The 24,131-nt window shown below is 36.6% G+C and overlaps 1 protein-coding gene across 5 annotated transcripts in view; it reads right to left on the bottom strand.

Annotated features, from left to right (window-relative positions):
- NFIX (nuclear factor I X) overlaps positions 1-24,131 on the bottom strand; it is a 126,408-nt gene that overhangs the window by 99,401 nt on the left and 2,876 nt on the right. For all 5 annotated transcript variants that reach the window (XM_072399542.1, XM_072399548.1, XM_072399547.1 and 2 more), the window contains exon 2: positions 12,417-12,781. In XM_072399542.1, coding sequence (XP_072255643.1) covers positions 12,417-12,443 — 27 coding nt within the window. In that variant the 5' untranslated portion in view covers positions 12,444-12,781. The remainder of the gene's footprint in view (positions 1-12,416; positions 12,782-24,131) is intronic.

Below are 24,131 nucleotides of genomic sequence, written 5' to 3' on the forward strand. Positions count from 1 at the left end.
ATTACAGTCACCCAGCTCCTGAGTGTCTTATTACCTCTGTACCATCATATTGGTCACCCAGCTCCTCAGTGTCCTATTACCCCTGTAACATTATATTGCAGTCACTCAACTCCTGAGTGTCTTATTACCCCTGTAACATCATATTACCGTAACTTAGCGTGGAATCGTCTTTTTGTGCTTGGAAGAAAAAAATCTTACCTCTGTGTCATAGAGACCTAAACTGACCAGTGCTGCATTGCCTATTTTATATTTGCTTTTAGCAGCCTGGCTTCCTCTCTTGCTTATACCAGCCTTTTTGCCCGTGCCAGTAAAGCTGCTGGACTTTGCGAATGGCTACAGTCCAGCTGGGCAGTGGAGAGAGACAGGCACATCATTCAAATGGTAATGACCAGTATGGCAAAAAGCCCTCATCCCCCTTATGCAAAAATCGTACATTCCCTGGCACAGCCATTTGTCTGCAAACCAAAGTCTTCAGCCCCAGACTATGGTCGCTCAATGCTTGTGAGGGAGCCTGGTCATGCAGATTGCAGTTGTCTGTTTACGTACCCTGGCATATCAGGGGAAGGCTGGCAACGCTTTTCCTAAGTTATGTACACATGTTGTGGTGCAGATGCGCGTGTGTGTGAAGGGAGGCTGGCACTGCCACTGTCCAAGGCCTTTTCCAAGAAAGCTCTCTCCTCACCATGAATTATTCAGGCTTGATTCCTTCCAATTCCTTGCTGGTCCTCTTGTCCCCTCTTCCCCATATCAATATTTAATGGGCTTTTAATTAGCTTGAAACAAGCCCCCTGTCCCTCTAGGGAGGCACCCATTCCTTCCCATCACCTCAAAATGACTTGTTATATTGCACACAGCATACAGATGACAAGAGAAAGATTAAATCATGTACACTTTGTCACATGATTTGCTGAATTGTCATGTGACACTCAATACACTTTGTACTTGCAAAAATGTTGGGGGGGGGGGGGGGGTCATGTGAAGTGTTTCAGCTTAAGCATTTATCATAGATCTAAACTTGTGATTTATGTGCATTTGGAATCATCATGTTCATACCATGTAAACTTGGAGAGAGCTAGGAAAAAGAAGGTATGATTGGGGGAAATGGGGGGAAATCTAGAGTTTTCCTATGTCATCTAGGTTTAGGGGTGAATTTGCGCCTTCTCTGAGTTAAGGTTGCCTAGATTACTTCATCTTCTTTTAGGAGTGGGGCAACTCTAACTAAAACTGGGAAGCTAGAGACCAACTGTTGGTGTTGAAAAGAGCTATACATGGAGGCAGACTAAAGTTTAGTGGAGATCCTTGAGGAAGCAGAGCAAGACTTACCCCTCCAGATCGTTATGATCGTTATGTAGTGACAGGACATCCTGCACCCTAACCCTCTTCCTTTTTTTTTTACCTCTGCAAGTTTAAAAAAAACCCTTTAGTACAAAGACTGACTGAGCCAGTGTGTATGCCCCACATTGAGAGAGAAATCCCGCAAGAATCCGCTGTTGCTTTCAGTGTCAATGCTACATACAGTATCTGTGCGGCACCTCACCATTTGTATGATAAATAATCCTCTGCTGAGGGACACAGACTTTGCAATGTGGAGCAACAGGGAGCCCCCACATCCCCCCTCATACTTAAATTACCATATTTTTAGTTTTAATGTGCATGAACAATAGTAAAAGTAACTGTAGACTATTTTGAATGCCAAGAAGATGGTAAAGAGAACGGATGTCACAACAGATGGGTTTTACCTAAATAGTGCTCAAGGCTTAACTGACACTCAATTGCTATTGTTATTTTCAACTTTGGGCCCTGACGTGGTCCTTTTTTTGAATCACCCAGAAACTTTTGCTGCCTAATAGCTCTGTAAGTTCACAGGATAGAAGGTGCAGGCAGTAAAATCCATTAGCTGCCATTTCCAAGTTGATAACTCTATTCAGATGCATAATTGAAAAAAGAGAATCTCTTGCAGGGTGGCTGATGCATAATCCTATAAAAAAAAAAAACTGTAATTTTTTTAACTACTGAAAGAATCGCAGATATAATGTGACAACAGAAAATTCTTGGTTATGGGGGTAAAGACATTCTACTGCTGGTTAGTATTCCCTAGGAACAATGTGAATTTTTGGGAAGCCAGTGTGTGTCATCTTTGTACAACTGCTTCTATTTCCATCTACACAACCTGGGCCGCCTCTCACGATGCTGAATGGACAGACGAGTACATCCAACTAGGACAAACATCAAACAGCTGGGATGAGCAGTCAGATGCCTTGCTATATGGATAGCTTTGCTGACAGGCTGGAATGTTGCTTTCTAAAAAAATGTTTTGTTTGAAATTTCTACCAAATGTTTTAAAGTCAATTAAAGTGTAAGTCCATCTTCACACCCCAGAAAAAAAAATCACAGTTGCTTCCCATGTGCTCACATTTAGATATATTCTGCTTCCTCAAGCGTCAGCTTTTTAACTTTTAATTTCATAAGTTCTTATCATTTTAATGTGTATATTCTGTGTTACACAGCGCTTCCAGTGATTCTGGTGTTACATGGCCTAGGATGAACCCAATAGGGTTCATTTACTAAAGAAAAAGTGAATTATCACTTTGTAAGCGATATTTCACCTAGCATGGTGAATGAGTTAAACCCTACCCCCCTCTGAAGCATGTTTTTTTTTTAATTACTTTGCAAGTGATTGGGTATTCTTTGCAAAATGCAAAACTTTCATCATTTTTACTGTAGTTTATCCCTGGCAGGTTGATAATGCAGCTGGGTAAATGAAAACCCTAAATTGCTTTGGGAAATCAGCTCATATATGTTTTATTAAACTCCTCAAGGCTGGAGAAGGTTGATTATCATGGGAGAATATGGGTGAATCTGAAAAGGATTTCTGAAAAATCATTTTCTATTGGTTGACAAATATTTTCAATCCAGTTTCATTTAGGGTATATAGATCATGTGGACTAAAAGGAATTTATAATGAAAAAGACATTTTACACTTTTATTGACATGTAAATACCTGTGAACACTTCCATTGGCTAGTGGTTCCTGCACCTAAAACCCACTAGCCCTGCCTTTCTCAACCTTTTTATAAAGGGAACTCTTAAAATACCTTTCAGGTCTTTAGGGAACCCCTTCTATACTTACTGTATCCATAGCTCACAGTACATTAGTGTGGTGGTCAGTGGGAAGAATGCCTCCTACATTGAATGGTCACCTTTACAAGGCAAAAAGATCAATGGTGTCATTGACCAGGGAGACACAAACTGCTTATTGCTCAAGGAACCCCCAGCAGGAACCCTGGTTGAGAAACATTGTGGTAGCCAATGTAAACTCTGACAAGTGTTCACTTTGACAATGGGCTTGGAAGCCCGATAAATTACCATTTGTTATGACCTTGTAACTGCTGTACACTGTGGGCAGTCTGTTTTCAGCTATTCTGTATCTGAATATTTGCCTCTGTTCAGCTAAACAGCCCTCAAACCAAACAGGTAAGATGGAACAACACTAGTTTTGTGGCTCCTTGGGAGGACCAGAGATCTGTCTCGGCACTTTATGATCCTTTGCCTTGAACACCCTTGTTTACTTTTTATTGCCACACATACACATTTTTCTGACAATTAAATGATTGTACCAGACACGTAGTTGTACAAACATAAGTCACTAATGGCGACCAGTAAGATATTAAGTAGGCGGGGTGAGCAACAGAAAGTAAATGAAAAAAGAGAATGTATAACAGCAAGAAAATGTAGGTAAATTTCAATGTTCTTTTTTTCTTTTCAGTATGCCTCAATAGGAAAACCGGTGACAGTGTCTTGTAACAGTTTTGCTTTATTTGGCACCCATGAGGAAGGGCGGTTTTAAGGTCTGAGCAATACTCGGTGCCACATGGGTGGCCTGATTTTTCATTGCTACGTTATGGGAGCACTCCGTGTGAGGCATTTAGGTTTCATGATGCCAGGACTCCTAAGGTTCATGGCGCTATGGGGGTTATTTGTGAACTGGAAAATGTATGTAATTAATGCTCCCTTCTGTATCAAATATGCCTGAGCAGTGCAAAGATTGTTCCAGAGAAAGTAATCCTGGTGCATGAGTAAAATGATTGCCATTTCCAAGGATGTGCAGAATCAAGGCTGGATTTCTGGAAGCTTAATTTACCCTGATTTATTGAATTTCCTATTTTCAAAGAACTTGTAAACCTTAACTTTAAGTACATCTAATACATAAATAAACATACGTCACATCACTGTTCTCTTCTTATAAAAACTTGATGGGTCTTAACAGATGTGCATCCTACCAGGCCCAGGCTCTTACCCTGTTTGTGGTTTTGCTGAGTAGAACTAAACCCAATCTCTAGATGGTCACATAGTTACAAAAGAAGTTGTAAAAAAGACATAAGTTCATCAAGAAAGTAAATCAAATAAAGGTCATGTGAGGTCAAACACATTATTGGTATTTCAAAAGCTGTTTTAAAATAATACCTAGCCATCCTGTAGAGAAGGTCCTTGTTCGTCAACTTCTGTTTTAGGTGACATTATTCTAATCCTTTTTCTCTATTGTGTTCCCTTGTTGCCATCGATATGCCTTTAACTTCAAACACCCATGTGTGCTGCATTGGGTCTTATTTATTAAAGCTCTCCAAGACTGGAGAAGATGGACTATAATGGGAGAACCTGGGTGATCCAGCAAACTTAAAATGGATCTGGTCCAGAATTTAAAACATTTGCCAAATAATAGCAAATGGTTTAAGAAATCCATCCTAGGTTTGCTGGGTCACCCAGGTTCCCCCCATGATACTCTTCTCTAGTCTTAGAGAGCTTTAATAAATCAGACCCATTGCACTGCTATGATGCATAACTGTAAATATCGAGAAGCCAATCCCAGATATTAAAGCATAGCCATTGCTGGAAAGAGTTCTTGCAGATGAGAATGGCTCAAAAGGCACTAGAAGAGCAACAGTACTGCGTTTCAAAAAAACAAAACAATTTCTCAGGGTTGATTCAACAGTGAACAAAACTTGTTTAAGTGTGCTGAAATCTAACACATTTTGTTTTAGAAAATAATTTTTCCCTACAGTTTTCTCCTAGTTAATTGGGTAACAGTGCAACCTTTGTTTTTACTATATTAAACTGCATGGTTGTCACCCTTCTTTACTAGTTTCCAGGTAGAGTTGGAAATGCAGTTGCTGATGTACAGCAGGCCATGTTCACCATCAGCTCAATAAATGTGATTGCCTACTAATCGCTTAAGCTGCGTACACACGTGCAATTTTTGTCGTTGGAAAGGATCTTTCACGATCCTTTACATACAGCACCGTTCTGCTCTATGGAGAGGGGAGGGGGAGAGCGACGGAGGGGCACCCTGCTGCGCGCTCTCTCCCTTCCCTTGCATTAGGATAGGTCGTCGTTCATCGTCCGTGGATCCGCCAGGATGGTCGTTCGGACGATGGACGACGCCGACTGTACACACGCCAGATTTTCGCCCGATATCTGGCCGAGAAAAATCTGACGTGTGTACGCAGCTTAAGTAGACATCCGATCTTGGAGAGCGGTTTGCCCTCCACTAGAGCACATCAGGGTATACACATTTATGCATCCTGCTTTAAATGGACACATGCAGTCGAACAAAAGTATTGTGCTGCTCTATATGTGTGGCACTCAAAGGAAAAGAAAAGTTAAATTTTTTTTTTTTTTTTTAAATAAATTATACAGACTAAAAATACTTTTTCAGTTTCAGATTTATACTCTGGGTTTAGCAAAGGATTTTGGTGAACAAAAATCTGAATTCCTTTGCTACCACTTTTACATTTTTTTTCCAGTGAAGCTGGCATAGCTGATTGCGCTTGTTCCCTTTGTCCTTTCTACTTTATTATAGACCTGCACCCTTTATTCTTATCAATTACATATAATTGCTTAATGTTATACAACTTGGCAGAACGTTCAATGTGATATGATCCCGCGCTGTGATTCTATCATCGCACATTCCCTTGTTCAGCATTTTTTTGCAGCAGCGGCCCTGTATCCTTTCTGCAGCTCACATATGTTGCTGCATCGTCCGGTGTGCTGCTTTGGCATGAGGGGAGTTAAATATTATGGTGTTGTCGTTTTGTTTGCCCCGACTGCTCATTATTGCCATATAAACCAAACGTAGCTGAGAATCACATGATGAGGTAACGCAAGGTCAGGAGTAGAGCCCAGGACCCTGTCCAAACATACACAGACTGAGACGGGAGGGGAAGGGGGGAAGCGCAAGGGGAGAGGAAAGAAAGTGTTGGGGGTGGAGAAAAATGGGGGAAGAGACAGGGAAGGATAGGGAAAAGAGAGGAGGGCAGGAAAGACAAGGAGGGACTGAGAGAAAAAGGGGGAAAAGAGAAAGGGAGGAGAGCGGAGTTGGGAGGAGAATTGGAGAAGTACTCTTACTACTTTTTCCATATGGCCAGTGTTGGAGGAGAACATGCATTCCAACACATATAACAGTCCCTGAGCCCCTCCAGTAATATGGAGCACTCTCTGCTAATAATGAGTATCTACATTAAGTAGTATCCATAACTACGCCGTATAAACTCAAATATGCATCCTACCCGCCAGACCTGTAAGTAAAAGCCACAAAACCCTCATACAAAATATAAACAGGGCCCCCTTCTCTTCTCTCACATACAAAAGACTTTGAAAAGTACTGCATAACTTTTTAACAAGCTGAGGCACACTTTTTTCTTTTTGGAGGGAATGAAAAAGTAAGGTTGATTATTACAATTTACGTTCATTTGTAGATGTGGATTTTTACATAATTACATTTATTTTGCTAAGCACGGTGAATCACAAACAATTGCATTTTTAAAAAATAAATCCTGTTTTCCCCTTTTCAGTCCCTTGTTACATCTTATTGCTTTTGATTTAATGCAGAATATTTGCAATCACTTCCTGTTTATATATATTCCAGCAACAGCTGCATGGCATTTCTCAGGGTGGCTTTGGATAGGTACAAATACCTGAACAATGATTGTTGTAACAGCCACTAGTTGTCTCTATCAGGAGCCAGTATGGCAGCGTGGCAATGCTGAATAACAATTGGTAGACAGGAATATAGCATTGTCATCCAATAGGTTATACTTTTTTTTTTTTAAATGACTTAAAAACCTATTAACGTGTTAATTCTTAAGAAAGATTTTATTAAATGGGTTCACCCAAGCATTAAAAAGTAAAACTTTGTCATTCCGTACAAACAGTAAAGCATGGTACTTGGACTTGTCAGGTTGTTGTTGGGCTACTTTGTACTACCGGCAAGCTCCTCATACTCTGGACCTTTTGTTTATATACATATTATTTATGTAAGCATATTTGCAAGTCTCTAGGATGAAATTTTTAGCACAACACAACAGCAAAAGAATGAAAAATGGGGCTTCACAGGTAAGTAAAATACAGCTTTATTCTATATTCCAAGGACTGGCAAACACACCCCATCATGAGTCCTGGAGCACTTTCCATGTTGATTCTAATGTAATGTGTGAAAGATAATAATGATTATGTGGACATTTTAGCTAATAAAACCCTGGAATGAAGCAAGAAAAGACTAGTACCCTGCTTAAATTGTTAAAGTACCCTGCTCAAACTTGTAAAAGTACTGCAAAGGGTCTCAGCTACAATGACAGAAAAATATAAAATCCTATTTTGTATTTATGAAGGAGGAAGTGGACTAATTTATTAGACCAGCTCCTTTATTTACGGTCCATAGGGCCGTATGTACATAGAAGATAATATTAAATTATACCCATGGCCTGTGTCGAAATTGTGTACAATTGTGCTGGGGATAGGGCCAACGGGACTTTAGATCCCCCATTGCCCATACTAATTTTAGCCTAGTAACATTCAAATTCATACATCCTATTTCAGTTGGGCATTTGGGAACATTTAGTTAATAAATGTTTGTGAAGACTCTTAAGGGATTACCTCACCTGATTGCACTCATTGGCTTTGTGTTGCCCAGTCAGCATTCTACAGCACATCCAAGACCTTAATTCATTCTATCTAGACAACAAAGGCATTTAGGGATCAGGATCTACTTAGGACTTAAGCTGCGTACACACTTCCAATTTTTGTCGTTGGAAAGGATCTTTCACGATCCTTTCCAACGACAAGGGAGTGCACGATGCATGAACGGTGCTGTACATACAGCACCGTTCATGCTCTATGGAGAGGGGAGGGGGAGAGCGACGGAGCGGCACCCTGCTGCGCGCTCTCCCCTTCCCTTTCATTAGGATCGGCTGTCGTCCATCGTCCGTGGATCCGGCACGTCGGTCGTCCGGACGATGGACGACACCGACTGTACACACGGCAGATTTTCGCCCGATAATTGGCCGATGCCGATTATCGGGCGATAAAAATCTGACGAGTGTACGTAGCTTAAGACTCAGACTGGCCAGATCCAACTCATCATTTCTCCTGCAAGTAATTTTCTTATGCTTATGCTTTTAAAAGCTTTATCTGTTTATTTATTGGTATGAGTAGCCTTTAAAATATACTTGTAATTTATATATTACCACTTCCCCCAATTTTTAACAAGCTCTTACTGATGTCTTCATGTTCCTCATTCCCATCCACCATCTCATCTGCTTCTTGTCGCAACCATCTCAAGAAATCCTATTACTTTTAGGTATGGAGGAAGACCCACCATTTTCCTTTCATAATGCAGAGCTCAGTGCATGGACAGGCAATCACTGGTCTTGTGTGTGCAGTCATATGAGCATAGCAGCCATTCCTAGCAAATAGCAATCATACCCTGATTACTGGGCTAGAGAATCTTTGTAAGGGCCACAATAGGGTAAGAAGGGCAAAAATCAAGAAGAAAGGTGAATCAAGGCAACACATTTTGTCAATGTGTGGCACAAGTATAGAACTCAGATTGTGCTTTCTCTCTCTCTCTCCCTCTCTCTCTTTATATATATATATATATATATATATATATATATATATAGTTCATATGAATACATACTGTATATAAATAATTATTTTGTAATTATTAAATTGTAAGGTATACTTGTTCTATCTATCTTTCTATCCCGCCCTTTCATCAGTATGTGTATATATACATACAATATATAAATACTGCACATTTTAAGTAAGCACTTCAAAATTCAAAGTTTTTTTTAACCTCTAAAAATGGCTTTACGATAGTTTAATTTTTTTTCCATTTTATAAAGATGACTTAAATAATAACATTGCTGCCAATAGTACATTTTTTCTTTTTAAATAGCCTGCAGATTTCAGAATATATCAGGGTAAAAAAGTGCATTTTGTGCTCTACAGATTTTTGTTGTCTAATACGTGGACATACATTGTAATCTGTATTTACAGCTAAGATTTGTCATGTGGGCTGGCGGCATTTGGGAAAAAAATATTAATATATATTAATCTACATATGTATATATATATATATATATATATATATATATATATATATATATATATATATAAATATACATATATCCTATACATTCCAAGTTCTTTTTTTTCCCCCACAAGACTTTTATTCTTGGAACGTTCCTCTACGGGCATTTCTAGGAGAACAGAATTTCCCGTACTCCTAAACACTGACCGACAGACAATAATTAATAAAAATAACTGCAGAATTTGAGAAGGCCAAGTTAGTAGCACAGTTAATCCTACAATCCTGGTTTATCCTTTTTGAGTTTTCCTTTTCACAATAAAATGTATTTCTACCTTTTTTCTGTCTACAAACATACATAAATAGTGCATATATAGATACATACACATCATACACTGTAACCCTCTCCGCTGATTTTATTGTTTAGAAAATACATTTAAAAAAGACTAACATCCACAATCCTCTAGCCGAATAGACGCACCTCACCTAGCATCTGGTATTTGCTTTCTATATGTATTTAAGAATTGCATTTACTTGTCAGATTTATTGTGGTTATAAATTAGTGTTACTTTTTTATCTTGATTTTATAAATTAAACAGTTTAGAATGAGATGATAGTTCATGTTGGATGTAAATCATTCATCATTACAATATAATTCCTAAATAAAATCTTTCTCTAGGATGTAATATATACACTAAGGCTACCTGCATGTGACTGGGCTCGTCATTCTTTTCAACAGTACAACAATCTTTTATTCCTTAGATTTATGCTTTAACAGTAACCATTAAAATAATAAAGAAAAAAAATAAAATATGTTTGCAAAATATACATGCCATGCAAGTAAAATTATAATATTTCTTTGGGGTGAGGGAGATACATTATGCAATATAATAAATTGTGCCCAGTCATTTGATTATTTTAAGAAGGGAAATATGCTAAAACAAAGTATTTCAGCTGTATAGGTGGATTTTTCCTAGCAATTTTCATTTTTAGAAATATCTTTTAACAAAATGATCTTTGAATATCTGTATTACCTATACTGAGAAGCAGGGGTAAACCACCAAAAAACTTGTCCTGAAAATGGAAGTGTTAATGCAAAAGAAAAAAAATATCATGGACAGTACTCTTTTGTAGTAGGACAAACACATTTTTGGCTTAAAACTTCCTATTGAAACAGATACGGTTGCAGCGTAAACTCATTGCTTATCAGAATTTTACACTGTAGTACAATGACTATCATTGACACCCTGGTGCATACCAAATGTAAATGTTCACACTGACTAAGGTAAAGGTGGACCACATTCTATTAACAAACTGCATTGCAGGTTGGCACTCCTGAGCTCAAGTTGATATTTGCCTGCTGCAAGTCTAAATTTAGGGATCTGTAGGATGCATTAAAAAAAGTTCTAAATAGCAAAGGGTATGTATGAATGACTTTTTGTTGTTGGTTTATACATCATGCCCTAGTGACTGGCACACTATTAGCACCAAAAGGACAGAGTTTGTTGAATGTGCAGAAGATTTGTAGTTTGCATGATCACTAAGATCAGCACTCTAGAAAGTGTTTATGTTTGCAATATGTTGGAATGCAAGCATACACAGCAAGGACACTGTATGTTCATCTAAAGCCAATATCCATGTATAGCCAGCTTTAGTTCTAGGTGTATTCTGTCTGCTATAGATCAGTAATTATTTTTGTCTATCCATCTTCAGTTGCCATTTGCAAGTCTGTTTTTTGTGTACAAATCATAGAGAAGAATGGAACTGTCTCCCAATAAGATTACTGCTAATGTTATAACATAACATATGGTCTATATATCTTAACATTCTATCTGCAGAAGTGGTGGGCATTATGCTAGAGGTTCAAGGCCTTACATGTGGTCTGCATGTTCACGAACCAGTATAATTACTTAGTGGTTAGCATTGTGGCTTTTCAGCGCTGGGGACCTAAATTAAATTTGCACCTGGAATCTATATACATAAAATTTGTATGTGTTCCCCATCATGGCAGAGGTTTTCATGAATAAACTGACCACTATTTGTAGCTATAATTATTGATGCTGTCTGTAAATTATTTATCCTAATTATTCTTGTATCCTTTTCTTTTGGAAAATATTCCGACTTTTTTTTTGTATTTATTCATTTATTTAGGTACCTCATAATATTATTTAGATAGTCCCTACTGTTTTTTAAATGCCTAAAATAGTAAGAACTGTTAAAGCCCATTTTCAATATAATTGTTGTAAATGCTTTGGCAAGCAGTACTCATTCTCTTCATCCCCCAGTGCTGTCGCACACATTCTCCTCCATGGTAAGCCCAAGGTATTAAGGCCATGCCCTTTGAAGACGAGGCAATAAACTCCCTGGACTCTCAATGCTGCAGAACTTTGTTCATGTTATTACGTGTTTCTTGATCTTTGCACAAAACCACCCACCACTGTAAAGACCAGAAGAAGATGACCTCTCGCATTGGAGGATCATTGAAGACTGGACTTGGGCTTTTAATGTAAAAATGTTTACCAGAGAATTATGCAGGGCCAATCTCTCACTGCAAATGTTTATTACCTGACTTGTGTAATGACCCTCTGAAATGCAGACAAGACACTCTTCATTTTTAGGGTCTTCTGGGATAGGTAAGACTATTTTCTAAAGTCCAATGGAACTTTTCCTTGTTATGTTAAGGAATAAAATGAGTGAATAAAAGTTTGTGAAGCCCAAGAAAAGAATAATTTTACTGCTGTAATTAGAATATCTTCCAATTTGGGATATATTTGGGTTTTCTATGCCTGTGAGTGAATTTATTTTCCTCTCATTGTTGCGGACTCAGGATAGACGGTTAAAGCAAATCTCAAAAACCATTTTTAACTATCCTCTACTCTATCCAAGAAAAAAAAATGTTGGCTATACATACAGTTTAAAAATGTTTGCTGGGGATTGTGTATACAGATAATTGAGCTGGACAGAATGAACATTTAAAGATTGGTTCAAGATGTACAAAATGGCAATCATTCAGCATGGCAACACGCATAGTGACAGGAATTTCGAGACAGTACCTGAGTCAGGCAGTATGGGGAGTACATCTCTCTGGCACCGTCACACTTCCTTGATGTCTCTTGCACTTTTACACTCTCTTGCTGCAGTCTACGACTGTCTCATGTTGCCTGGATGTGTCTTCTTTCCAGCAATCTCTCTCACTGTGGATGTCTCACAGTCTGTCTGAAAAAATTTGTCTTTTCTCTGGATGTCTTCCTCAGTTTCCGCACACGTTTCTCAGGCTACGTGGATTATTTCCCACATTTATTTTTTAGCTGAATTCTCTCACTTGGTCTCTTCAGCTGACTGGGAATATCTCTGTGCAAAAGCTCTTCTGGTCTGGTCGTCTCTTTTTTTTTTTTTTGAATGTCGTCAACGGATGACTCTGAAATTACAAGTTCAGTGAAAGTTTTGAAATTAAACAGAAAAAAAAAAAACAGTAAAAGACCAGAACGACAGCAGAATTTGGAAAATAGACATAAGAGACATGCATGATTTAAAGAGACAGTAGAACACACACAAGAAAGATGGTAATTGTACAGAAATTTTGGATTGGCAGCACCTGACCAAAGGTTGGGGGGTTGGTGCTTCTGATCAAGCGATCAGTGATATAATTCCATACCCCAGTGAAGCAGAGCCTGACTGGCTGTTTTTGCCATCGTTCCTCCATTGAAATGTATAATAATACTGGAGGCTAATATCAAGACAAATGTAGACCTTACTCTTATTGGATTTAAAATATAGTCTATTAATTTGTAATCTACCTAGAGTTCTAATTTAAAGCCAAAGAAAGGCAACACTAGAAAATCATAAGCTGTATCACTGGTAGTATTTACCCTACCTACTGTTAGTACATTGCAAGGGAGATATACACTATAAGAGCAAAAACATTCAGACACTTCTCAGTAATATTAAATTCAGGCATTTCCAGTAAGGTTATAGAGAATAGGAAGACATTTTGGACATTTGCAAAATACCGATTTATAGTTACTCAATTTGACGAGTTTAGAGGAGGACCTCAAATGATTTGCAAAGAGCAACAACACCTTTGGGGTGAATTGAAACATTTTCATCCATCATCAGTTATAGATTACCATTCACTGCATAATTGCACATTCCGATTTTAAAATCTTAAAAAAGGTCTTCTAATAAAAGAATTATCTGTTATATAAAAAAACTTTATATTAAATACCAATGTATGTGGATGGGATGTCAAACAAGCTCATTTGATATTCTAATCATCTTATAGTAAGCTCCATAAAATATTACACGTACACCTATTAAAAAAAGAATGCACCAGTTTATCAACCTACTGTAATTTAGTTATTGATTTATTATTCAGAAGGAGAAAAGGGGTAGGCGAAACTCAAACTTCCCGCCACATCATTTATCTTATCTCAAGCATTTTACTGTATTGCTTAATTTTATTTCTACATGTAACCTTTTTGTAGTCTGTGCTAGACTTTATATACACAGAGCCAGACATGAGGTCCTGAGCAGGCAGAATATGAGTTGACCTCTGATCCAGACGTGTGATGATCTCTGCCCTAGACTGCTCTAGAAATATCCAGATGAAGAAGCCTAAAATAGATACAGAAAGTTCCCTTGCCCTCTTGTGCTTGAAATATGTTCATTTTGGAAGCTGCTAGTTCCTTGTCTGTCAACCTCATCCTCAGACTTAACTGTTAGCAAATTACCAACATGGAGCAAATGTGCACTCAGGTTATTCAACCCATATACTGACCTAATTTCAGGTCAGAGGTTTATTAGGTAGTGAAGCCACAGGATTAGGAATATAGTTCAGTACTTATAGCTTCCAGAATTAGATAGCAATATTGGCAGCTGTATTTCAGGTTCATTTTTTAGATCCTCTTGTGCTGTAATGGTTAACTTTATCCTTAAAATTTGCAAATTATTATTAAATTATGATTTTTCTTACAACAGAACAAACCCAGTTGGGGTGATATTAACTCCCGAGCCTCTCTTAGTCCTGTACTACTAATACAACCTTGGCAACATCTATTGGGCACCAACATTTTTTTCCAATGCCACAACACCAAAGTAGCTATTCTAACTTATCAACTGACCTAAGATCCTTTCAGCCTTCCCAAGAGTTACTGAGAAGCCAAAACGCCAACTCTCAGTATGTTGTTTTCGAAATAGAACCCAGTAAAAAAAGCTTCTTCCTGTTATCACGTTCCCCTTTTTTTTGTGCTGAGGAAAGGTTAGGTGTTCTAGGTTAGGTAGTCCCTTCGTAATAAAACACTTTTTATCCTAGAAACACATCTTCTATATAAATACAGTTCAATGCACATTGTCACTGGAAAAGTTTAATTGGTAGGATCACCAGGTAAAATAAATTAAGGGAAAAAATAGCCTAAAACTAAAAAACGAATGTAGCCATCACATCTAAGGACTGGTAGGGTGCAATATACTATTTTTTCTAAATTTTAGTTACAGAAACCTGAGCTGAGAACAAATTTAGGGAGCCTCTCTACCCTTTATACCTAATTAAATATGGAAGAAGGCTCAAAATATGTGATCATTGAAAATAAGCTTTGGTTTTTGTTTAAGCTAAAAAATTATTTTTTTTTCTAAGGGGTGGAAAACATTAAAGGGTTTGCCCATTTGGAAATTATATTTTAGTACATTTTCGATGTATCTTTGAAAGCAGTGAGATCTTAGAATTATAGTTTGTAATCCTCTTGGTGTCCTCCTCAGAATGCCTCGATCCACCATTGGATGTTTCTACTTCCAAGGTGCTCTTCTTGTTATATTTTACATAATATTAACATGAAACAAAATAGAAGGATATTGAGCTCTTCATAATGGCAGTGTGGCAGATATGTAGGCCTGCCAGCAGAGAGATCTCAACTAAAGTTCTAGGTAGAGAAACAAGGCCGTTAGATGTATGTTGTTGGCCCACGTGCAAGACCCCTAAAGTCCAAATGTTAGCCCACCGCCCACATGTAACCAGTTTTTACTAACTAACATTTAACATTACACGGTGGAGTACTGTCCTCACAGATTTACAAAATGGGGTCATATTATTTCCACGTTGAAAACAGGCTCGTAATATTAACGCCGACCATTTCGATTCAATCATATTGCTCTGAGATACTCTGTAATACTATAAAGCGCGGCTCACACCAGCTCTTCCACAGTAATTAATTAAGAGTCCAGATCTGATTTTGGCTGGGATTAATCTTTCCTTTCACACATGGAGATCAGTGGGAGGGGGCGTGCACAAGTAGGGGGGCACGTCTTGTCAAAATAAACACAAATACAGACGCTCAGAGGAGAGGGAGAGGGAAGGGGGGAGTAAGCTGCGGCTGTGACTTAGACACATGACTACAGACCCAGCCTGGCACTACTTTATAATTTAGCAAAACTTATTCCTATGTGGAACCACAATTTGCAAACCTTGGTGTCTTTTGTCATTTGTCAGTTTATGTCTTCCCAGCCTATAGGTTTTAGCAAAGCAATATGTAAAATGGCTGCTGGACCCCTTGACATGGTATGGGGCTTTTCATTACCTCCTCTGCCAAGCCTGCAGTGCTGAATTGAGGCCTTGTGCTTGATAAGTTCATTTTTGACTTGTGAAAACTGCCATGGAAACAGTCATTTTCGGGATACGAACTTTTGAAGCTAGCGTTGCATTTTTGACAACCGTATATTAATGTGAAATGTGTTCTAATGTAAAACCCACAGCCTAACCCCTAAACTCCAACATAAACTTCATCCATAACTCTTTATCCTAATATGTATCTTTGCAAAAACAATTAAACTACCCACAAATTTCCTGCAGCGGAAAACATCAATGCCATCATGTGCACCAGAATTTGGTAGCAGCATACAATTTACCAAGAAATTGGTGCTTAAATAATCTGCACATATCTGCATCTGTTCTGTGGACTGCATGCACAGCACAATGGTGAGGATCACCTATCTGAGCTCTCTTCTAAAAGGCAACCTTATATATTCCATAGAAGGCAGTTCCACTGCAATTCTGAACCTTGTCCCTGGTGTACAGTAAGTTGTCAGCTCAGTGCAAAGAGAGATGTTTTGGGTAATTAAACTAGCTTAACCAAAAAAACTATTGCTGAAGTTCACAGCAATGTAGAACAGAGCTCAAATGGTTTTTATTTTTTTTCCCTGAGTTTTGCTTACAGAAGAAGTAGCAATTCTGCAACAGGTGTGTTTATGATAGTTTATTTTGACAGGCTACCCAACTGAATTTAAGATTAAATTCAACAGGAGCTGTGAAGACAGCTTGGCGTCCGTCCCCCCTTTTCTTAGTAAACTTGGGCCAATATTAGTGGGATAGACAGACAGCGGTAAAGATAGACCCGGAGTTTTTTCAATTTTTAATAAACATTCTTTTTGTTACATTAGTATCCTGTGCTTACGCCTCTGCAGTAGAAGATTTGCCACAGTCAGGAATTTTTTACCCTGACTGTGACATATTTGCTGTGAGCTCTAAAACTCTGCTGTTATGTAAACTTAGTAAGGAAACCAGCAAAAGAAGTTGGTGCGATTAATGACTTCTCAAGCTTAAGCAACCCTGGGCAATAAGTAAAATCAGTCAGTGAGTGTCTAATGCTAGGTAGCAAACTACAGGTGCCTTAAAGTCGTCTGAATTCGCTTTCATCAAAATCTCAAAAATCAACTTAAACCTAATTTTCTTGTGCCTCTTACATAAGGAGGATCTGCCTAAATGTGTGTAACTTTCCATGTACATGGTGTTTTACCAGATTTATCCTGATAAGGAAAGTGTGAATCTTACTGTGGCGTAATTAAACCTAAAACGCTAAAATTTGCTATCTTATAAAAGTACAAAAGGCAAGTGGTAATTGTGCTTTTGCACATTCCCCCAGAACAATAACAGTGCACTTGAGGATGCCTAGACACTTGTACCCACTCTCCAACCTCATAGATATGTTTGCAGTTTGAGTCTAATTTCTAGTTTTAATAAATTGAAATACTACAGTACTGCTCATTACTGTCCTTGCTGGAGAGGAAGCTGTGTCTGAGGACCTGGACTGTGAGGACTCCCCTGCTTCTACTTCATTTATTTTATAGATCTGTGCTTCCTCCACCTCTCTTGTTGCTTCTTGAATATTTGATCACCATGCATCAGTGAGGCTGTTCTGACAGAGGTAATAGCCGCCTCTACACGGAGACACGGTACAAAGCATAACACAGTAAGTAGTAATATGAAAAAGGACAGATGCAAAGATACCATAGGAAAACTGGTGACTAGCCATTTATCGTTAGCCATTTATCGTCTGCTTGTCCTTTTGACATAGCTTTTCACAGTTCAGAGCCTCTTTAAAAGGACAAATTCACTAAGCTCAGCATTGATCCTTTCATCTATTATGTGTTTTGTATGTAAAAGGCAGCAAGGTGCCTGCTGTGGGTGTGTTCGGGAATTTCTGTCTTACAAACAAAAAAAAAAAAAATAGGTTCACAAAACTCCAAACAGGCAACATGTTTGGATAGGCAGGTGCAATACCTGAATGAAAACCTTGAGCCCTGTGCAATTAGAATTGCTTCCTGAATGCATTTAAAAGCTTATGTTGTAATCCCAACTAAAGAGTAACTTTAAAATGATTTTCCTTTCCTAGAGAAAACAGTTTCTTTAATGCCTACTGATTGCTGATCAAAAACCCATTCGGTAATTTTACCAGTGCTGCTCAGAAGCTACCAGTTCAATGTACTTTGGATATTGGTGTCCAACCCCAGGAGCTCAATCCAAACCTGTATCCCGTAGGTGTATTCTGCTATTAGACATCTATTACAAAGCAGCAGTTTTCAAATTTAGGGAATACATTAGCTTTTCAGTATCATCAACCAATAGAAGCGAGTAGTAATATGACACCTTGATCAGTGAATGTTTTTGTAAAGACAGGTTGCAATTGCAAAAGAATTGCTAGTTATATTGACAGTGAACAGACAGTGCAGTACAGACCTTTGGCCAATTTGTAGGTCATACAAAAACAATTACCAATGTAAATTGCACATGTGAGAGTGTTAGATAACAAGCAACACAATTACACACCTACATGTATTATGCTTAATCATTTAATTATCTTATGATGAAAAACATACCTGCAAGAAGATTTGTTATTATTATTATTATATGACAAAACAGAGGAAAAAAATGTTCAGTTTATCTGGGGATTCTATTGCAAAGAATTGATTACAAAAAATAGACAAATAGGCTAGGAGCAAATGATGATTACACATTTTTATAAACTTCTATCACAGGTATAAGTCAGTTTCCTGAATAAATAGTTGATTTTGAGATGAATGTTCATTTGTCTTGCATCATTTATACAGAAGGCCTTTCACAGACAATATTCTATATCACTATAGAATCAATATATCTTGGTACTAGTATCAAGTACAGATTTTATGTACCTGCAATGATCTTTTTAGTACTATCTGTAACCACTGCATGAATTATAAATGTGATAAACAGTACAGTCCGTGGTTGATCATTCACACAAAAGAAGAGTGTTACTTTAAATCTGATGAGCTCTGTCTTTTGATTGTAACTAGACAGTGATCAAATTGATTTTAAGAAGAGTTAAAAAAAATTTAATAAATTAACGTAAAAATTTATAAAATATAAAAACAAAAAAAACAACTAAACAAACAGAACAAAAGAGACTGGCCAAAGAAAAAATAGGATAAATTGGTCAAAATTATATTCACCCTTGATGGCAAAATATTCTTAAATTGTATTCTGATTTATTTATTTTTAGTATTAACACTTGTTTACCTCATACTTAACATCCGAAACAATTCTGTTTCATAAAGGAATCACAAATGCATTCCTTTTGTTCACTTGTAAACCATAAAGAATCTGTATAGTTTTGATATGGTTGGATGCATCTTTGGAATTAAAATCCAACTTTAAATTGCTTAAAATCTATGTGCAAAAAGTTCACTTAATCGGAAACATTCTTAAATAAAAGGACAAAAGAATACTCACAATTGCAGTATAGAGGGAATACATAGTAGATGCAAAAATGAAATGAGTTGCGGTCATGGAAATCTAAATGTCTGCCATTTGCAGTGACTTACTCCATTCATAAATTTGCAATGACCAAAAGTTGAAAACACGAGCTAAGCATTGAGCTAGCAATGAGCTACGATGTGTCTTTCCTGTTATTTTACCTATTTTTTTTAAGACTGAATTCTTAAAGGTCGCCATCTTCTAGTTTTGACCACTAAACTTTAAGCAACCGATCAATTTTTAGTTTGTTAAAGTTGAATGACCAAAAAATCTCTTTTATTTTGTTGCATGACCTCCTTTACTTTGCCTTGTCAATTAATCCTTTTAGCCCCAAGTTTCCTAATTTAATGTAATCATCATGGCATGTGTCATATATAAAGACACATTGGGCCTGATTTATTAATTTTCTAGAAGAGTGAAGAAGATAAAATATCATAGGAGAAATTGGGTGATCCAGCAAACCCGGAATGGATTTCTTAAAAACAATTTGCTATTAGTCATCAAATAGGTCAAGCCTAGGTATCAAATACTTAGATGGAAAATCCAAGTTTTTGAAGATCACATGTGAATCCCTTTCATTTCATTGTGGAATGGCAAAATTAATTTAAAAACTGAATATTTGGATGTGTAGGGGCTGCAAGTTTCTACCACCAAAACGTTAAAGATTGCTGGAACTTAAACAGTAAGATAATATAAACATATTTTTTAAAACCCTATTGTAGTCTAACTTAAAATGTTAGATGATACGGAGGTAACTTCTACAACCCTGCTGTGGTCTAAATTAAAATCTAAGATTATACAAATTCAGCTCCTCTAACCACACAAGTCTATTTCTTTCCAGTCTGTGCACAGAGACAATAATATAAAATGGACCCTTGTAATGACATAGAACCCCTTGGTATCTGTTTAAACAAACAGATATAACTTTCCCAAATATTTTCTTTGTATGCTGTAAATTCCATTTTATGTAAAACTTTCATATAGTTATATTTTTACACAGTGGAGTCTGCCACTTTGTCTATATTTGAAACGTGTTTTCTGGTGTCAGAGGTAGATGGGCTTCCCTTTAAAAAAATATATGTAAAATGTTTTTTGCTAATATAATGTGCATACGTTATCAACATTTCATGTTGTGTGGGATACATGTCCAAGGAATTGGCACCGATAGACTGCTCTATGTTTTTCAGCATGTGGGAAAATATGGCACACCCACAGATGCTTTTCAGAAGGCTACAGTGTGTTATCAGAAGAACAAATGCCATTAACAATGCAAGAACAAATAAAGTTGCTATCTCTTTTTATAGTTTTTATTACATCAGTTATATTCTGAAACACATTATTTATTACCAACCCTATCAAAAGTGGCCTATAGCTGCCCATACAGAAATATCAATCTGCCCAACTTCAATTTAGAAGTGATGATCATTCATGGTGGTCACCAAATGAAAAGTCTGAAAAGTCACGGGCTGCCTACATGACCCAGTCGCTTTAGTTTAGTACTTAATACCTGAATCTATCTAGAAAAGTGTCTTACTAATCTATTTTTCACATTATTTACTCCTTCATTTGTTTAGTTTTGTCCTATTTTCACCAGACCTTTTTTTGTTTATCTTCTGCTCTTCTTTCCTCTTCACATTCCACTTTTCATGTCCTTAAACCTTAAGTTTCCACCTTCCTTGTTTTCTTTTTCTTTGTCTCTTATCTTTTTTTTTTTTTTTCGTTTTTTTTGTTTTAGGTCTTCAAGCTTCCAGTCTTCATCTTTTTCTCCTCTTTTTTTCTTCCGCTTCTTCAAAGTCTTCTTTATATTTGAGCCTCCTTGTTCTTTCCATCCCACCAGTGTTTTCTTTAACAATTACCTATAATTAGGTTTAGACGATGCCCTCAGGGTAAATGTTGTACATTCTAAGTATCTTATCAAACATTTATTGAAGAGTTTTACCTGCTTTTCTTCTGATGGAACTGACACCTGCATTCCAGACACTTTCTACTTCCTCAGTGCTATGTGAGAGGGTCTGCTTGTTTTAATCAAAGGATTAGTCCAAGTGTTGTTGATAATTAGAAAAACATTGTCAAATGAGCAGAATATATTTCTGGGGCATTCACACCCAGCATTGATAAAGTTGCATAGAGGCATTATTTTTGGTAGTTTTAGATAACTGATGCAGATTGAAATGTAAATTTAAACTTTAAATCTATATATGTATCTATCTTTATTTAATGTAATCAAATTTTGTAATTTCCTACTCTTTCCACTAGCTTGGTCTCTCCTTCAATCTTCTTTCCATCATCTTTGTTTCTTTTAATTTACATTTTTCCTTCGTTTATTGAAAAGATTCAGCATAAATTTCATGAGCTGGCCTGACGGGTACTATCTACTTTAGCCAAAAATGATGTGCTGTCATGAAAATAGGCAAATTGTGCTTTCTTGGAACAGAATCAACTTCTCCTAAATATAAAAAATCTGGCCAGTAATCTAGGAGTTTAGTGGACTACAGATCTATTGGAACAATCGTAGGAAACTTATTATGCATTGACAACCAAGGTCAAGGTAGATGCTCATTGACTTTAATTTGATAGTATTTTTGGTAATAAAAACAAAGGCAAACATATATAAGATGAGTGCTGTTACAAACCCTATTTGATTTTCAGCTAATTCAATCAAGATCAATAAACGATACATTACAAATCTAAAAGCTTCATAGAAACACTAATAATTTTTTATGATTCAATTACTATATATATTTCAAAGTATCACAAAGACCAAGAACAGCCAGTAGCACCCTCTTAAACCATTTTTATAATTGCATTCAATCAATCCTTATTTAATAAGCTTTAGGAAGTTTTTAATAATAATGTTCTATAGTTGTTGAGATTTTTCCAATGGTATTCAATGTACACATACATACATTGTCACTTATACCTGCTGATTATTGAAAAAAAAAATGAGTGCGTTGTCCACCTCACTTGTAAATACTGAGCAATAATTTTGAATCTGATCATTTGAGGTCACAGATTATATGACGACCAAAATGAATTACCATTATTCCAAACGTCCATTGTGCTACAAGCACAGACTAATCCTAATGCTGACAATAGAGACGAAATTGGAAGGAACTTGGGTGAAAACCTTTGCGTTTAGGAGTTTATCTGACAGTAGTCTCTTCATTTCATTGAAATCTACAAGAGAACCAACTAATACTGAAACCTGTAGTACTTGCTAACCAGAATTGTATGCATCTGGGCACTAGTTCCTTAATTTATAACACACTTCAATAATATACATTCAGTGGTCCATCTTGTGGCTTACCTAGAAGGCTTTTGTGTGGCTCCACCACAATTGCCACATATTTGAATATGATGCCACCAATCTAACATTCAGTGAATTTACAAATTTTTTGGAGGGGGGGAAGGGGGCACGCGTCTTTTAGACACTTTACAGGATTGTAACAAATACTAAATTTTACAGTGATATTAAAATGACAATTTTTAGAATTTACATAAATAGATGTGGGAATTATTGTTGTTACATTAATTAGGGGACATATGTCTCTTTATAATTTATATAGCATATAATATAGTTCCACCTTGTACTACATAAACTCCTCCTTATATGTTAACCTGTTAACATATAGTAAAAGCTTCTATAATCTCTCGTAACACAACAGAACTTTACTTAGTCCTTCATATAACATCATCTATGAACCTTTGTAAGAATCTATTGAACCCCACCCTGTAACTCTTCCTATTACCCCTCACAAATATGTTCTAGAAACCATTCTGTTACTCCACAGAACCTTTTCACAAATACCAATGCATTCATTTATATTTATGTATGTTTATGTATATATATATATATATATAAATAAATAAATATATATATATATATATATATATATATATATATGTTTATGAATATATATATATATATATATATATATATATATATATATATATAGCCCCCCCAATAACGTATAGCTGAATCAACAATCACCACGCAATTATCATCTTTATTACTTCCTATCCATTCCAGGAAATTAACATTATCTTCATATATATCATTACGCACAATAACTTTTCCAAAAACTTATTTCCCTCTATTCCATATTCTCAGGAAAACAAATGTATTCAACTGATATGTATGTTTATTGGAAAAACTCTGGATCTAAAGGCACAGTAGAACCTTAGCTTGTAATTTAATGAAATATTTTTTTTATGGAAGTTTATAACTGGTCCTGCTTTTCTCTTTAGCAACTTAGAGGAGTATTGTAAATGACTGTATAACGACAAACACGTTCGACAAAGCGCAGTCATTCAAATCCTAATGCTTCTCTTTTTCCGTGTTGAGGACAAACTGTCGGCTGTGATTTATTCATAAATATTTGCAGTACGGATATAGTTTTAGTCACTTGTTGTGTACATCCACAGGACCATTTTAAATACTTTTTTTTTTTTAACTTAAGTTCATTTTGGACCTTGTACTTCCTGATGTTACTGAAGTATTTATGCAAGTCCACATCCAGAGAAAACAACGCTGACTAAAGTTGTGAAAGTGAGTGTAGTTTATGGATAGGATTTAGCTTACTTTTTCTATTACCATGAAAGTTAGGGGTAATGTGATATACTGTATGTACATATATATATATATATATATATGTATGTATATATAATGTGTGTGTGTGTATATATATATATATATATATATATATACACA

Source organism: Pyxicephalus adspersus, chromosome 2 (genome assembly GCF_032062135.1).
Source record: "Pyxicephalus adspersus chromosome 2, UCB_Pads_2.0, whole genome shotgun sequence".
NCBI lineage: Eukaryota > Metazoa > Chordata > Amphibia > Anura > Pyxicephalidae > Pyxicephalus > Pyxicephalus adspersus.